Source organism: Balearica regulorum, chromosome 2 (genome assembly GCF_011004875.1).
Source record: "Balearica regulorum gibbericeps isolate bBalReg1 chromosome 2, bBalReg1.pri, whole genome shotgun sequence".
Lineage (NCBI taxonomy): Eukaryota > Metazoa > Chordata > Aves > Gruiformes > Gruidae > Balearica > Balearica regulorum.
The window spans coordinates 126704053-126721648 of record NC_046185.1 but is presented as its reverse complement, the minus strand read 5'-3'; the positions used below and the strand labels follow the sequence as shown (position 1 = coordinate 126721648).

The 17596-nt window shown below is 39.1% G+C and overlaps 1 protein-coding gene across 1 annotated transcript in view; it reads left to right on the top strand.

The window, feature by feature from the left end:
- Positions 1-17596, top strand: part of LOC104636205 (ubiquitin-conjugating enzyme E2 E2) — a 215183-nt gene that overhangs the window by 8414 nt on the left and 189173 nt on the right. Inside the window, exon 3 of the mRNA XM_075745841.1 lies at positions 4750-4800. Within this exon, the coding sequence (XP_075601956.1) occupies positions 4750-4800 (51 nt within the window). The remainder of the gene's footprint in view (positions 1-4749; positions 4801-17596) is intronic.

The window sequence follows — 17596 nt, the reverse complement described above, 5'->3', positions numbered from 1 at the left end:
TAAGTAGCAAATCTTAGCATGACCTTTGGATTGAGAGAAGTGTAACCATTCTTGGCTGACATAGTAGCTCAACAAATAAATGTATTGTTTTGCTTGGCTCCTGAAGTTGATGATAGTTGAAAATCTGTCAACCTTTGTGTCCAGTCCTGGAATTTTTTTATGAATATCTGTGCCTACAATGGATTGTGAACTTTAAAACTGTAGTTGTAATTTTTTCTTTTCTTGATTGAAAGAAGTTGCAACCTTAAGGAGCAGCAAATAGATGATAGAGTAAATTTGTTTGAAATTGAAGACAATAAAAATGAACTGCTTTTTTTTTTTTCCCCTCCCTCTGTCTTGTTTTCCTCAGAGAAGTTTATCACAGCACTATTTTCAAGGAATCTGAGAACAATACTTAGCATGTTGAATATGACAGCAAAATATGCAGTGCTTTTTCTTATAAGAAATATCCTTGTCATTTATTGCACATCTAGTACGGAGACAAGAATATTTCTTCAGCATGAATCTAACCATCTTTAGATCAGTTTCCTACTCAGTCACAGTTTATGTAAGATTGAAATAAATACCAGGGATTGCATTTCTTAGGATTTTCTAAATAGTATATCCTTCAGTATGGAGCATTGGTTCACCTGGCTTTTATGGGTAAAGAGGCACGTATTTTAGAAAAGTAGACGTGGTAAAAATAGCTCGTTGTCACATAGTCCTTTATTTTGATTATTTTCCTATTAACCATATTGGGAAATCCTCTGACATGTTCAGTTCTCTCTTCGCTTTAGAGAACTTTAACTGTTTCATGAAGCAAACAACACACAGTCCCCCTAGGCTTGGAACAGTAGTAAATATGTGTCTGTGAGAATTAATATTTGAAATCTACAATGTACTTTCATGTTTCTGAATTTATGGGTAGATTAACCTTTGCACTTTACTGGAAGGCAACTTTGTGTGTTCTTTTCTGTTAGTAAAATGGAGGGGAAAAATATGTATATATATACACATGAGAGAGGCAGCGAGGTCAAATGACTTCTTTAAGACCAGACAAAGAGTATCAGATCTGACATTGCAAATTAAATGTCCTATGTGTACAGCCCAGGGCTTTGATTACTAGCAAGGACTTCTCCCCTGCCATCACCCCACTCCCCAATATATAGTATGTCATTAGTTTAAATATAACTGAATATATATAATGATTTTAATTTAGAGTCCTTCTTCCTCTCCAACGTAGCTAAACATAACTGTATCGAGGCATAAAATCCAAAGAAAGAGATCCCAGAAAGGACCCTGCAAAAAATGCTTTGTTGCCAGAGGCCACATACTCTCACGGTGAACCCTCTGTGGTCAGCAAAGGAAATGAGGCACATCCTCTCCTATGCCAGATTCTGAGGGCATCTCAATGGAGATATGAAACAAGTGCTAGAGCAGTGGAATAACTCATGCAGACAAAGGCCAGCTTGCACACTGGAGGTCTCTATCAGTGCAGGGCTCTCTGGGATGTTGTCTGACAATTTAATTGTAACTTTGAATGCTGTGACATGTGAACAAGCTATTGCGTGTCAGCTGCTCTGCAGAAACCGTTTATGAATGTGCTCTCAGCATGAATGCAAGGTAAATTAAGGTTGCAACAAAAGAGTTGTAAGGTGTATATATTAATTTTAGTTTGGGATGCCACAGAGTAGGAGAATAAATATGGACAACTTGCTGAGGAGCAATTGATGGACAGTATCGTATTAATATGTTGTATCTTATTTGTATAAAAATAATAATGAATGAAACATCTCTTTATCTTAGATGCTTGCAAAAGCAATTAGGACTTTTGAACATAAATAGAAACTACCATCTGATCAATTTTTATTACTTCAAGCAGAAAGGTGTTTTGTTCTTGTTTGCTCAATCACAGGAAAAGCTTGAAAAAGGACCATTTTGGTGCTCTTGGTGTTAGAAGTTAGAAATTTTGGGTTGAACTAGAATAGAGGGAGAAAAGGAGAGAACTCTGTACCTTTTTGTTTTCAGAATACAAGGGACGTGGGTTAGGATTTAGGAGGAAGAATATAAGGTTTTTGATCTAGGACTCAGGATGCACTTGTCAATCCATTCCTGATTTGTCTTACGCTCACTGTAATGCAATGAAATATTAACTACCCTTACTATAATGTGTAAAGCAAAGGAATAATCCCTGACTCTATAGAAGTTCAATGCCATCATTCTGTAACTTCCCAAGAGGCAGAAAAAGCAAAACAACCCATTAAACATGAAATTGAATATTCTATGCTACCTAGGTTTACCGTGATTTGAATTTGTGATTGATAGTATAAATTTCAAAAACACAGTAGAAACTTGTCATATACAGAGGAAATATTTTAAGCATCTCCCACACTAGTAAGATCTCCCTTCTAAAAGGTGTGAACTGTTAGGATTGTTTAAATGGAGTAACTTTTTAAAAACAACATGTTTGTTGTGCTTAGACTTCACTAATGAGATTTTCCCTTTTAAAAATGTGGTGGATTTTCAGTGTTACTACAATGATTTGCTACAAATACTGATTAAGCAGCCTGTGCCTGCATTTTTACAAGAAAAGAATGATATTTATTGTGGAAATTCTATGTACTGGACATGTAAATATTTCAATGAGTAGAAAAAGCAAATAAACATTTAATTTCTCCCCCTCTACAGGAGTTACTAGTATGTCTGTATGTTGGGTTGGGGTGCATAGAGGTTAGAAGAAAAGCTAAGCATCTGAAAGAGTGTTTTTATCTTTTCAGTGATATCAGCTGTTCTAGTAAATTATTATTACCTCTACCTACAAATCTTGCCCACCTGTGTCCTAATTATTTCAGAATGTGAATGATAAAGGATTGGAGTTTCCGGTTCAGGCCAGTTCCTCTACTGCCTTTGGTTCATTTACTCGTTATAGCCATAAAATCAACTCATAGTGGCATAAGGGGAATTTTGATAGTGGCTGTGAGACTCCTTAGCATGTAAGATTGTGTTTGGATCTTAACATTATATAGAGGATTAAACTGCTCATTTTTATGTTATATATGCCAATATACTTGAATGTAGATTTTGATAAACCATTTTCTTTGCCTGTGTTTATGTGCAAAATGGGTGGCAGTCATTTTTAACGCGATAGGTGTGTACCTCAGGTCAGGTCTGAACTGTTGGGTTATGGCTTGAGCATGTATCTCAGGAATTTGAGTGGTATTATTGTGCAGGTTTTCCTTCTTAGTGTAGGGAATAACAGGAATAGCAATCTGCTCCTGTACATGAAATCCTGTGAAGGAGAAGGGAAGAAGAAAATACTGAGGGTACACTGAATTGTTTTTGTTTTCCTTCCCCCTTCTAAATGTTCATTTTTTTGCACTGAAGTAGCCTATAAAAAAGCCTTGGGCATAGTGTATAGGGAAGGTGTCCATTGCAGTCCTGCTTATGGCATCATACTCTGGCAAGTCTTTGAGAAATGTAAACTCCCACAAGTTCCTTTGGGAACTCTGTAAACTCCTACTCTGTGTGTTAAAATTTCTTCAGACGGGGATATACTGGCTCTCATGCAGATGCTGGTATAGTGGAAAAGGGGCCTGTATTGCCAGATGTGCCAGAGATCAGGAATTCAAGGACTTGGCATCAGAACGTCAGCCTGGGAATATCCAGAAATCCTTAACAACGAAGTTGTTCTGCCTGTAGGAAGACCTCCAGCGGGATGCCCATAAGCAGCGCAGTACCTCCGGGACCTGTACTGGCCCTGCCCAGCTTCAGGTCCTTATCAGAGACCTGGAGGATATGGCAGAGTGTACTCTCAACTTTGCAGATGACAACAAGTTGCGGGGGGGCAGTTGGTGTAGGCAGGGGCAGGGCTCCTGCTCAGAGGCACCTCGGCAGGCTGCAAGAGAGGGTTGGCAGGGAACTCGTGACATTCAATGAGGACAAATGTAACATCATGCATGTGGGAAGGACTAACCCCTTGTAACAATACCCGCTGGGGAGCAGCTCTACTGAGAAGGATGTGGGGGCCCCGGCAGGCAGCAATGAAGGCTAACTGCCTCCTGGGCTGTATTCACAGGAGCATCGTCAGCAGGTGGAGGAAAGTGATTTATCTCTCTTTGCTCAGCTCTCATTAGACTGCATCTGGAGTAATGAGTACACAGTTTTGGGCCCCCCAGTACAAAGAAGGCACGCATTGGAGCAAGTCCCGTGGCAGGTCCCCGGCCTGGCCAGGGAGCTGGAGCACTTCCCTTTGAGGATAGGCTTCAGGGGGGACCTGATAGCAGGCCCCCAGTACCAAGGAGGAGCTTACGGAGAAGTCTGGGATGGATTCTTTCTGGGAGCGTGAGACACAACTGTCCGATGAAGTTGGGGTTTTTGCCATGCCAGTACGAGATACATTAAGAAGCTAAATATTCTGGAGAGCAAGACCTATGAGGCATATAGGCAGAGCGGAAATGGAGAGTATACGAGACAATTATTGTGTAAGTGAGCAAAAGAGCTGAGAACCCCAACCTATAGAAAAAGTGGGATTTTCTAGGTGGCTGCTCATGGCATAACTTGTCCCAGATTGGAGACTTGTTTTTCAGAAAAGATGTGATTTTTAGTTCAACATTTACTTGAACAGTTTCATGAAACCTTATAGCATCAACTTTCCATGCGAATTTATAAGTATTATATTTTTTTATTATTATTGATTGCTGTAGAAATGTTCATAAGGTTGAAAGAAATATATTGCAAAAAAGTCCTGATAATATTTTTTTTTCTCTTAAGAATTCAGAAAGAACTTGCAGAAATTACATTAGACCCTCCTCCAAACTGTAGGTAAGTTCACCTGGATTTTATTAATTTGGAATATGGAAATGGAATATATGGAATTATGGAGATTGCATAGGGGACTGGGGTAAATTTTAGCTATTCCTTTTTGCTGATTATTTAGTAATTTTGGAATAAAAGCTGATAGATAACATGTTTGCCTACGTACAAGTAATTGATATGACATACTTCCTGATAACTAAAGTAATGCTGAAAACTGATGAGCTCTACCATGCGTTAATAGATACAGGGTAAAAATCAAATCACCCTTCATTTGAGGTGTTAAATCAATAGCATTTTGTTTGATTCTATAAAATGTAATCTTGGTGGTACTTGCTGGTATGTTTGATTCCTTTTTCTTGCAAATTGTTAACACACTGTGAATATAATGGAGAAGGAAAAATGTTATAGGCACAAGCTGTTATTAATCTTCCAACTGTGTTTATAGCGATCAATTACGATATTCAGTGGAAACTTCCTGAAATAAAGTATATCATCGCATAGCCTTTCTAATAATGACTTTGCGCTTGCTTCTTCTTGTTGTTGTTGTTGTCAGGTATGCTTACTTTCGGTATGTTTAAAATTGGCTTTGAAATGAGTAATGAGGTAGGCCTAGAAACCCTCGCTGCCTGGTGTCCGGGGCAGTATATAGTTGTTTTCAGATGGCTGTCTCAGGCTTCTTATCTGTCAGCTTGACATATGGTCAGTGTTGGAGCTGGTCCAGGGCTGCGCAGCGCTGCTTAAAGGAGCCCCTGCCACCGCACCTCTCACAGCGAGAGGTCGGTCTCGGTGCAGAGAAATAGCTTCCACCCAGTCCTGCCAACCCATTTCAACTGATGTGGTTAGTAGGATTCATTCTATTAGTGCAGTAAAGAGAAAGATTGATAGAAATGTCTGATTGCATGCAGCTTTTGTAATGAATCCCAGTACGTTTCAGTATCGAATTAACTAAGCAACTGGTAGTAAAAATGACAGTCAGCTTTATTGTTTTGGTCTCTTGACAAAAGTATGTGTGAGAAAATATTCTAACAAGATTTGATGTGGTTGTGCTGGATCTCAAGATATAAGTCAAGTGGCTATGTACTAAAGAGCTGCCTAGTGAAGTAGCCTTGCAATAATAGCGTTCAAAGAGTATTTCAGTCAATTAGGATGAACAGTTCTTTGCTAGATAAAACATTTTAATAGCTAAGCTGTTCTGTCATACTTACGACTGTGTGTGAGTCTTCAATCACATCAAAGCTGTTTCAAATGGCAGATCTTTACTTAGGTGTTGATGACTGATGCCTATTAGTGGATTGATTTCCTGAGATGAATATAAAACTTCAGTCTGTTGTAGAAGAATGCATAAGTCTTTGAACTCAGCCTAAAAGGCTTATAGTTTTTACAGCACTGTCATTTGTTCTAGTTTTCTGCATCCTTCCCTTTGTAACAAAGCAGTTGTTTCAGTATACAAGGTACTGTTATTTGATTTTCTTTTGCTAGCAAGTGTAAAGTGAGCATTGGCTGTCTTAGTGCAAAGCCCTTTGGTGACTTGCAGCTTAAAAAAAAAAAAAAGTGAGCTGGAGATTTCCTCGGGTTTTTTTTTTTAATTATTTACGCTAATGATAAAATAACAATAAAGTGCACTGTGTGATGCTGTTTTGCAAAATCAAAAAATTACATCTAACTTCATGTGTCTGCTGCTTTAACATGGTTCTTAAGATGCAAAATTATTTCATGTTGTGATCTTGATAGATAAGCATTAGTAACTTTACTATTAGCAAATATGTTTTTATAGTCAATACAGAATCACTTCATTTAGTTTTATGCTCTGTTGACGTAGTCTAAACAGTGTTTTCATTTGAACTTCATCTATTTTCTATTATAGTTAAACATTACAAAATAAATACATCAGCCAGACATGATTCTTCAGCATCATGAAGAAAGCCAAGCTATAGTAGAGTATATCTCACCCTAAAGTATTGATACATCCCTTCTTGTTTTTAGTGAAATTTAGATGTTATAAGAGGTGTTAGATTTTCTATGAAAAAAACATATTTCATAAAGGTAAGTTCTTTACAGGTGTAGGCTACTTGAACTGGTTGTGATTCCAGATTACCTTCACTATACATCCTCTTTTTTATATAAAATAAATCATGATTGGGCAATAGGAATGCGATAAATCTCAAAACTAAGCGCCACAGAAGACATTAAGAAAAGCTGTATTATTCAAGAATGCTCTCTAACTAGTTATTTAGGAACTTCTGATAGACAAGATATTGAGCTGAATTGGAATTTGGGTGGAATATTGCAAGATGTGTTGCAAGACTTTCCATTAACTACAGCAGGCCAAAACTTCAGGTTTGTTTCATTCAGGAAAAAACCCAAAATGGAACACTATCTGTAGTATGGTAGCATCCCTTAATGGCATGCTAGGCTACACAGTCAGTACAAGCTCCAAGGGAGTTGCAGCTTCCACTTCTGCAGCAGCTGCAATCTTAATGCTTCCCCCACCTCGTCCCCACAAAGAGAATAGGCTGTATAATCTTCTTGTTTGTCTGGAAGACAAAAAAAGTCTTGCTAACACATGTGCCTTGTAATTGGCAGATTATCACTGCTGCGACTTGCAGCATCTTTTCAAAACTGTGGAAAGCTGTGGATTTCAGAGTTCCTAAAAAATCTGTCACATTTGGCTTTGAAAGAAGATTTAATGTTACAAGAAATCAAAGTTGCCTGCCTCCATAGGTAATGTTGTATTTCATGTTCTGTAGTTTGGGTTCTGAGCAATGGAAAGAGTCCTCTTGACTCCCCAAACTTCAGATCATTCCTCAGGACTGAGAATGTATAATGTTCTAAGTGTCAAAAAGTCAAGCTGAGGGACATGTGGGAGTTGAGCAGTGTATCATTGCTATTTTTGGAGGAAGGCATGTCATAAAAAAGCCTGTTATACTTCACATTTAACAGAAAGAACTAGATGGTTCTTGGTTTGTGTTGTGTCCCATCCCTCCCCCATTCTCCCTTACTTTTGTACAGAGCTGAATTTGCTGTCAAGGAGAGTCAAGCAGGTACATTTGTATTTTAAATCTGCAGCATTGTGAAATTTTAGTTTGTCAGGAGACAGTATACCTAAATTGTAGACATTTGCCACTCTTCTTTTTTCCCCCCGTTGTCATTGAAATACCAAAGCTTGATTGCTAAAAATGTTGTGCATATTATACCTCTGAGTAGTGCAGAGTATACTTTTTCTCACGGGCAATAAACCCCTCATCTTTAAGTATAATTTTCATGTATTTCCTTGCTGGAAGAGGGGAATAGTCAGGAATTCTTGTAGCAAAAATAATCTCTTTTCAAACTTTCCGTATTTTGGACTGCATCTTGTGCAAGACAATAGATTTCGTAGAATACAACTTCTACTGTCAGCATTGTATACTATTTCCCTTCTCACTGGCAAGAGAGCAACATCTCTGTGGCAACTTATACCATTTGCTTACATGGGAAAATAGTATTTGGAAAGTATTTAATGTATTTTTAGCTTCTTTCAATGTGAACTTAGCAGCTGGAAACAAGGAGAGCCAGCACAAAGCGAATAGAAGCTCTCTGTGGATACCACTTGGAGCAACTGCTCAAAATTTTGCTATTAAGTCACTGTTGTTCCCTGTCTTCCTCTTCGTGTTTTCTTTTGATGTTGTCTAGCATATTTATCACCATTCTTTTCTGTGTATTTACTGCAATTCCTTTTATGTGTATACATAGAGGACCCTACGAGGAGAGGTGCTATCCTGGACCTCGTTCTTACCAACAAGGAGGGGCTGGTGGGGAATGTGAAACTTGAGGACAGCCTTGGCTGCAGTGACCATGAAATGGTGGAGTTCCAGATTCTTAGGGCAGTGAGGAGGGTGCACAGCAAACTCACTACCCTGAACTTCAGGACAGCAGACTTTGACCTCTTCAGGGATCTGCTTGGTAGAGAGATCCCTTTGCCGTGGAGGGAAGAGAGGCCCAAGAAAGCTGGTTAGTATTCAAGGGTGACCTCCTCCAAGCTCAGGAGCAATGCATCCCAACAAAGAGGAAGTCAGGCAAAAACACTAAGAGGCCCACATGGATGAACAAAGAGCTCCTGGGCAAACTGAAACACAAAAGGAAGCCTACAGAGGGTGGAAGCAAGGGCAGGTAGCCTGGGAAGAATACAGAGAAACTGTTCGAGCAGCCAGGGGGCAGGTTAGGAAAGCCAAAGCCCTGATAGAATTAAATCTGGCCAGGGATTTCAAGGGCAACAAGAAAAGCTTCTGTAGGTGTGTCAGTGACAAAAGGAAGACCAGGGAAAATGTGGGCCCTCTCCAGAAGGAAATAGGAGACCTAGTTACCTGGGATACAGAGAAGGCTGAGGTATTCAACAACTTTTTTGCCTCAGTCTTCACCGGCAAGTGCTTCAGCCACACCATCCCAGTCACAGAAGGCAAAGGCAGGGACTGGGAGAATGCAGAACCGCCCACTGTAGGAGAAGATCAGGTTCAAGAATGTCTAAGGAACCTGAAGGTGCACAAGTCCGTAGGATCTGATAAGATGCATCTGCGGGTCCCAAGGGAACTGGCCAAGCCACTCCCCATCATATTTGAGAAGTCATGACAGTCCGGTGAAGTTCCCACTGTCTGGGGAAGGGGAAACATACCCCCCATTTTTAAAAAGGAAAAAAGGGAAGACCTGGGGAACTACAGGCCGGTCAGTGTCGTCTCTGTACCTGGCAAGATCATGGAACAGATCCTCCTGGAGACTATGCTCAGGCACACGGAAAATAAGGAGGTGGCCGGTGACAGCCAACATGGCTTCACTAAGGGCAAATCGTGCCTGACAAACTTGATGGCCTTCTATGATGGGGTTACAGCAACAGACGTCATCTAGCTGGACTTGTGCAAGGCATTTGACACTGTCCCACACAACATCCTTGTGTCTAAATTGGAGAGACATGGATTTGACAGATGGACTACTCTGTTGATAAGGAATTGGCTGGATGGTTGTACTCAAAGAGTTGCGGTGAACAGCTCGATGTCCAAGTGGAGATCAGTGTTGAGTGCCGTTCCTCAGGGGTCAGTATTGGAACCGGCACAGTTTAACATCTTTGTCAGCGACATGGACAGCGGAATCGAGTGCACCCTTAATAAGTTTGCCGACGACACCAAACTGTGTGGTGTGGTCGACACATCCAGAGGGACTTTGACAGGCTTGAGAGGTGGGTCTGTGCAGACCTCATGAAGTTCAACAAGGCCAAGTGCAAGGTCCTGTACATGGGCTGGGGCATGAGTGAGTCCAGAGAATGGCCATGAAGATGATCAGAGGGCTGCAGCACCTCTCCTGTGAAGACAGGCTGAGAGAGTTGGGATTCTTCAGCCTGGAGAAGAGAAGGCTCCAGGGAGACCTTACAGCAGCCTTCCAGTACCTAAAGGGGGCCTACAAGAAAGCTGGAGAGGGACTGTTTACAAGGGCAGGTAGCGATAGGATAAGGGGTAATGGCTGTAAGCTAAAGGAGAGTAGGTTTAGATTAGATATTAGAATTCTTTGCTGTGAGGGTGGTGACGCACTGGAACAGGTTGCCCAGAGAAGTTGTAGACACCTCCTCCCTGGCAGTGTTCAAGGCCCAGGCTGGATGGGGCTTTGAGCAACCTAGTCTAGTGGAAGGTGTCCCTGCCCATGGCAGGGGGGATTGGAACTAGATGGTCTTTGAGGTCCCTTCCAACCCAAACCATTCTATGATTGTATACATTTTATTTCTTTATCCCTATAGCAATATGGGTGATGCTTGAGGCTCAGAAATATCAAGGGCTGTGCAGCTTAGTGGACAAATTGACTGGTTCCTGTTCCAAAACAACCAAGTGAGAACCTTGCATGTAGCCTTATCTCTGCTATTAGTTTGGAATCATTACATTAATTCCTTGCTTCCTGTACTTTCTGCAAAATTGAGAAACAACCAACATATCTGATCCTAGTATTTTGCTTGTGAAAACTAATCACACCGAAAAGAGTTAAAACACGTTTTTTTGAGGGGGTGATGTAGATGCAAGTGGAACGGCAAATTATTCAGCTTGGCTTAGGGAGAGAGGTCATCATGCCTCATGCATGTCTCTTGAGCTGTTAATGACTGTATGGAGTCCAACATTGCTGTTCAATATTGTTCTGGCTCAGTTTTTGCTGAAATGGTGGGGCCGTGATCTTCACAACTGTAAGGGATTATGTGAATTCCATGAATTTACGTTACTGTTCTTGGGACCATTTGTTTAAACTTTTGCCTAGTGCTACTTTAAAGCTAAGGAGATGGCACAAGTGTCAGGCGCAGAAAACAAATGTTAGCACAATTTCATGGTAAGACTGGGAGGGAGAAGATTGTCAGCCTTGCTCTATGATGCAGAGAGAGTGAGGTGTAGGGCCCTAGAGCCGCAGGTACAGCAAGTATCTGTCATGCTGCCCTGACCTACTCAAGTCTCCTTCCTTCCCTCTCGCTCGAGGAACTTAAGGACATCTTTCCCTCTTCCCTATGTGTGTACGCACACAAACACATGCAACGCTCACATAGCTTTGCAATGTGAGCCAAGAGATGCCTTACAGTTTTTTAGATCATGTGCTCACAACATCATTTTGACTTGGGGGGATGTGTGTGTGTGCCTGAATAATCTTTGTTATATGTGTGTCCTTAAAATATTTGAATAAATGTGAAAATATTTAGAGAAAGCAGAGTAATGCCTTCTCCAAATGCAAAATGCAAAAATTATTCTTCTTGGGTGCTAGAAGGATTCTGGTTTTAATGCAATTGGCTCAATAAACTTATTTCGCTTTTGGTTAGTCTCCTTTACCTTGCACAGAGAGTTTACTTAATGGTTTTGGTAGCATTAAGCACTTGCTCAGTAACACTGCATCTGCTTAGGTAGTGTCCACTGCCTATTTCACTGCCTTTAGATGCCTGCTGAGTTCTTTTTACTCTAGTGCAGAATGCACAGGCTACCTCAGTGAGGTGCTTCCTTGCTCTGTAAACTCTGGAAGCACAAAGGGTGATCGGCATCATACTCACGGTTGTCGTATCATTTAGAAGTATGGGAGTGTAGTGGTTCCTCTGGCTGAGGAAGGGCTTAATCCTATTTCTTCTGATGGGGATTTCACTGAAGGAGGACCTAGGCACAAAATTAAAGTAGAAAAAAAATCCCCAAGATATAGCAGCTTACATTTTTACTTTAAAAGGAACTGTGATCAGTGATTTGGATTGTTTGAGTTAGGGATGCATCAGTCTGTTGCCATAGGCACATGACTACAATGCATGTGATGCTAATGTGCGAGCAGGATGAAAACCAGAATAACGAATGCTTTCTTTGAATGTTTTTCCTTACAAACATTTCCAGTCTCCTTGGTATGAATCTGGGTGCTCTTTCCGTTACATTACATTACCCATGGAGTTTACCTTCTACCTGTATAGGCTTACTTTGATCTGCTGCTAGTTTTCTATAACCTGCTAGAGAAAATGTGACACAGAAAATTGTATTTTTTTTTTTTGCCTGGCTAAGCCTCTGAAGAGTTTACAGCAAATAGCAAAACTTAATTAAGAAGATACACATAGAAGCAGTTGGTATTAATGTGCAGAATCCTGTTGGTTTTAAATCTACGATATAGTAACATTCATTTGAGGATAAGAATGAATGTAAAATGTATTTGAGTGCTCATTGCAACTGCTTTATTTGCTTAATTTTGAGTCCCTTTCTTCTGGAAAAGCAGGAAGAAACATGTCCCAAAACCACGCAAGTTAACAATCGCACTGGGATTATATTTTATAATAGCAACTATACTATATTTTATCACTTGAGTTAGCTTGCCTGTTTTTTATAACTGGTAGGTTTTTTAGCTTTAATGCCTCGGTACCTTGAAGCACCTTGGATCAGAAATGGCAGGTCACTTTTTAATATGTAATCTTTTAATTCCTTTAGCTATTTTCTTTTAAGACAGTGTAGGACAGCATCACTTGTGCTTTAAGGTCTGAAGCACGTAACTGTACTAAAACATTTTTTAAAAATATCTGTTTATTTTCACTGCAAAAGTGACACTAGACCTTTCAATGTCATATTGTTCACAAAGCATCTGTTTTTAAAAAATAACACACAGATGTTTCTTTTCGTGGGTCTTCCATGTGTCAGGATGCTGTGTACTTGGAAGGCCATCTAAGAAATAGCTGCTGTTTCTTTAGTGATGTGATATCTTTGAAAATGTATGTTTGATAGGAAAATTATTAGACATCACTGAGAGCATTTTTTTTTTCCATTGAATAAACTGAATTCTGAATACCTACTTGATTCCACTTCTGCTTGTGGTTGTGAGGTGATTTTAGGATTTATTAGATGCAGCACTCAAAAGCTTCAGGATGTATTGCAGGCGTTGGTGGCTGGAAACCTCAGTAACTTTCATGAACGGGGGCGGGGGGGAAGTCAGTGAAGGGAGCCTGCCCCTGGCTGCTTGCCAGGACGGCAACTTCACTCACTGATGATGAAATAAGGAACTGGCTGACAACACCCATTAATACCTCCCAGCATAACAATACCTCCACATGACTTCTGCCGGTTCTCCCAGTTTTCGAATGATGACAACTTCTCTCCCAGAAGGAAAAGAAAAGAGAAAAGAGTATTAGAGAAGAATAAGAGTACTTGAGCAAGCACTGCGTGAGTGCAGATTTGGGAGGTCAGGGGAATGCCAGAGTGCATTCCATGGGACAGCTGAAGCAGGGAAATGAGTGGAGAATGGGGTGTAAGGAGGGATCGTGATGATCACACGTTCCTTGAAGCAGAAAAGGGCAGAAAAGTGCCCCAAAAGGAGCCTGTGATGGACATGGAAAGGATCATTGATATTTGCAATGTGCTTAGTGTACAAGATTAGTAAAGCTCTAGTTTAAATTAGAAGTGTGGGGAAGGTGGAGTGGAGGACTGTAACAAGGGTAAAAAGAAACAAACACTTTGATGCTTTTAACGTGGGGAATTCTGAACAGAGACATTTTATTCCAGTGGTTTAATATTGAGTTGCAGCTGGTCTTTGTAAGTCAGTCTCCTAAGAAGTACAAGGACAATCCCCAATGCTTTCAGCTCCAGAACTTTTCAGATTGCCTTCCATAGACTTTTTTTTTTTTTACCCTCTCCTACAAAGCTAAACAAAGTTGTTTTGGTTTTTTTTTTCCCTGCGAGCCTGGATTTGGTTTATAACATAAAACTGATATTATATATGCATGTTTTTGTAGTCTCCTCAACACAGCCCTCATAAAACACCAAAAAAACCTCTCCCCCCACCAAACCCTAAAATAAGTGTGTTAAATAAACAGTCATTGCTTGCCAGCAAGGGAAACAAAACCATGTTGGCTGAGACTTTGCATCATTGTTAGGAGACTTTGCGGAGAAATGTCTAAGTATGTAGCTTTTAAATTTATTTAGCTATTTCTGTGGAGGTTTTTTTTCCTTTTTTTTTTTCTAAATGTAGACTAATGTCTTGTATAAAAACTATATAAGTATCAATTTCTTTCCAGAAATTTGATAGAGCAGAGTTATTTGAAAGTGTGACTGTATTAGGTACTATTGCACTGAGCAAGCAGTCACTGCCATTTCATGATAATCATTTAAGAAACATGCTTTTATTAGCAACTCATTACCCTTTAGTAAATTAGTCATTATTGAATAAATGGGGGAAATGGAAGGTACTTTGTCTGTTGGTTGAAGCCTACAGCAGTACTGATAATGAAGTATTTGTTTCCTTAAATAAATGGCACAATCTCAGAAGTGCCTAATGCTGTTGTCTTCAGTACACCCACATTTGATTAGAATTGGAACTGTGGTCTTCTACGTAATACTTAAAAATTATTTCCTTTTTAAGAAAACTTTAAAAAAGCATCTGACAAATTCATGTTATTTCCTGAATGCCATTGTGTACCTCTTATTCCTTCCCAACCAAAAATAGTGTTTTCCGCTCTCCCTGCAAATCTATTTAAAAAAAATCAATCTTTCTCAGTTCCAATACCACAATTCTACAGCTTTTTAACAGCTGTTAACTTACGCACTTTATTCTTTTGGGGTTTTTTTGTTTTGGCTTTTTGTTGCTGTTGTCGGTTTTGTTTTGTTTTAATATAGGCATGACAGTCTAAGGCAATGCTGTAATTTATCTTTTATTCTTGCTATACACAGAATGTGTACAGATTTACAATTAATAGCCTGAATTTAATGAAATTGTTTCCCAAAATCTCCTGGCAGAAAAGCTGCAGTTTAATACAAAAAAGTCATGAACTAGTAACAGAGCTTGCTTTACAGCCTTTCGGAAACAAACTATGAAATTGATCTGGGTGCTGTTTTCTTGGTGTGCAATAAAACTTATTTATGCTGTAGTTACACATTTGCAGCTTTGTTACAAGCTTTTGGGGGTATCTAATTGGCTGCAGCTTTGAATCATATCATAACACATGCCAAATGTTGCTAATTACAATTAAGATATCTACTTGAAATAATCTTTGTTTTCATTTTCTCTGACAATTTATTTTTTCACTTATTTACATGCCTTTAATTTTTCATTTTAACAGTTCTTGCAGCACTTTAATTTATTTTTGTTTCAAAGCTGTGGAATTGGATTAAACAGGGTTTTTTAAACACTTCCATGTAGCTTGGAAAGAAGCCAGTTACTGTGTATCGGCTTAATAGAAGCCATGCTTAGCAGTGCCTCACATATGGCAGCTCGTGTTTGTGTGGTAAGGCATTATGTATTTTAAATATTACCTTTTACACGATAGTCAAATTTATGCCAGAATCTGAAGTTTCCTCTGATTAATGTTAACAAAAATAGCAGAGAGCCAACTGTTTCTGTTTTTTAGGGAGAAATATGTAATTAAATACATAATTTACTGTCTGCTCTGTACAAAAGCCATATTTATGTGGCCTTTATTAACTTGAGATGCATACTGTGCCTTGAGAAGGCTATAGGTGAGCAATAATATGCTTTCTTGACACTTTTAGCCTTTTAATGTTGTAAATATTGTGAGGGCCAAGATGATGACTCTGTAGCTAAGACTGAAATGTAAGGGTTTGCACTTAATTTAGGAGATTGAGTTGTATTTGTAGAATAAGCAGTAGCAGTTCCAGCAATTACTCTTTGAGTAACACTTGACACAGCTGACAACCTAAAGCTTAAATTTCTCAAGGTTTTTTCTGGTTTGGGTGTTGGGGTTTTTTATTTCAAAAATACTAAATTTTTAGTTAAAACTTAGTATAACCACTATGAAATTTAGAGCTTTTAAAAGCATTTAATTCTGTATTGTCTGGCTGTAGTCTTTTCGTATAAAATTCAGCAGTGACTCTTCATAATGAAATTTCTTTATCAGAAAATAATATTGTTGTTCAGTGGAGAAATAGTGAACACTGTCATTCTTTGAAAATGAGTGCCTCATTTTTGGTATACGTTGGGTTTTGGAGGAGGGAATTTTTTTATTCCTTCAAGATTAGCTAATGTTTGATTTAACTTTTGTTTGGGAGGTATTGACTGTAATCACCACTGAAAATATACATTGTAAATCTAATAGAGATTGTTATCTGTCTTATTACAACTGTAAAATTGCCAAAGGAAATTCTTTTCTATGACACCAGTGCAGTATCTTCTGCATCAATCATAATTATATGGGTAATATATATATAAACCTGTAATAACAAATTTGATTTATTTCACATCTTAAGGTATTCTAACTCTAAAATGGCAAACAAGTGTTTTATTATACTAATTTATGATTAGTCTGTTTACACATAAGAAAGCAGTGTTTAGGACTTTATATGTCTGAGCTAAATAGATTGTTTTAATTTTTTTTTTTTGAGATAATTACAATATGCTTAGAATAACCATATGGTGTCAACTGTAAGGTCATTTTACTGTAGATGTGATCAGGAGAATTTAAAAATGCCGTACACTCTCACTATTTGGTAACTTAGGTAGGCTAAATAGGTTAAATATATATGTTACCTATAAAATTAGACATGTTATAACCCTTCAAAAGAGGATGGTAATGCATTTAATTTTCAGATTAAGTTTATGATTGAAAAATTAGATGACTGCCTAGCATGCAATTTCAGATTTCTTGATATAAATTGATTGCTAAGCTCATAGCTGTAGCATTTAGACTAGGGTTGCAAACCAGGGGAAAAAAGAGTTTCAAATTTGGGGTTTGCAGCCAGAGTGGGATCACAAGAAAAATAGTTTCAGAACTGCTACGGTTAATGCAGTGCTAGCTTTTGCAGGAACATAAAGTTACAGTGGATGGGATTTGTTAAGTGTTCTGGGTTAAGCTGTTGGCTGGAGTTAACTGGGCTTGAGCTTTGCACTGGAATTTTGACTAGTCTCTAGCGTGAAAATGGACCGTTCCCATTACTTCAGATTTTGTTGGATAGCTTGAAAAGAATGGCATTCTTGACTGGACTTTATATGGAAGAGCGTCTGGCTTTTGATTACTGGATAAACGTTAGCCTTGATCCATGTTGTATTGGAGTAAGTTCATTTTTCTACAGCAGGCATCATAGGAGATACTCAGGCTTGCTCACTTAAAAAACTTTGTGAGAGTGTGCTTTTTGGCACTGCACCTCTCCCATCCCGGAGGACTGATTTTGCTGGCTGGGTCAGAAACACAACCATGACTTCTTGTATCTATCTCCTGCAAACAATCTGCCACATTGCCTGCCAAAAACAATCCTCTGGAGTCACTTTGTGCCTGGGGTACAGAGAGCGGGTTCTTTGTCTTGCTTCTCCCTTTCCTGAGGTACTTGTATAAGATCTGCCATAGATTGGCTCA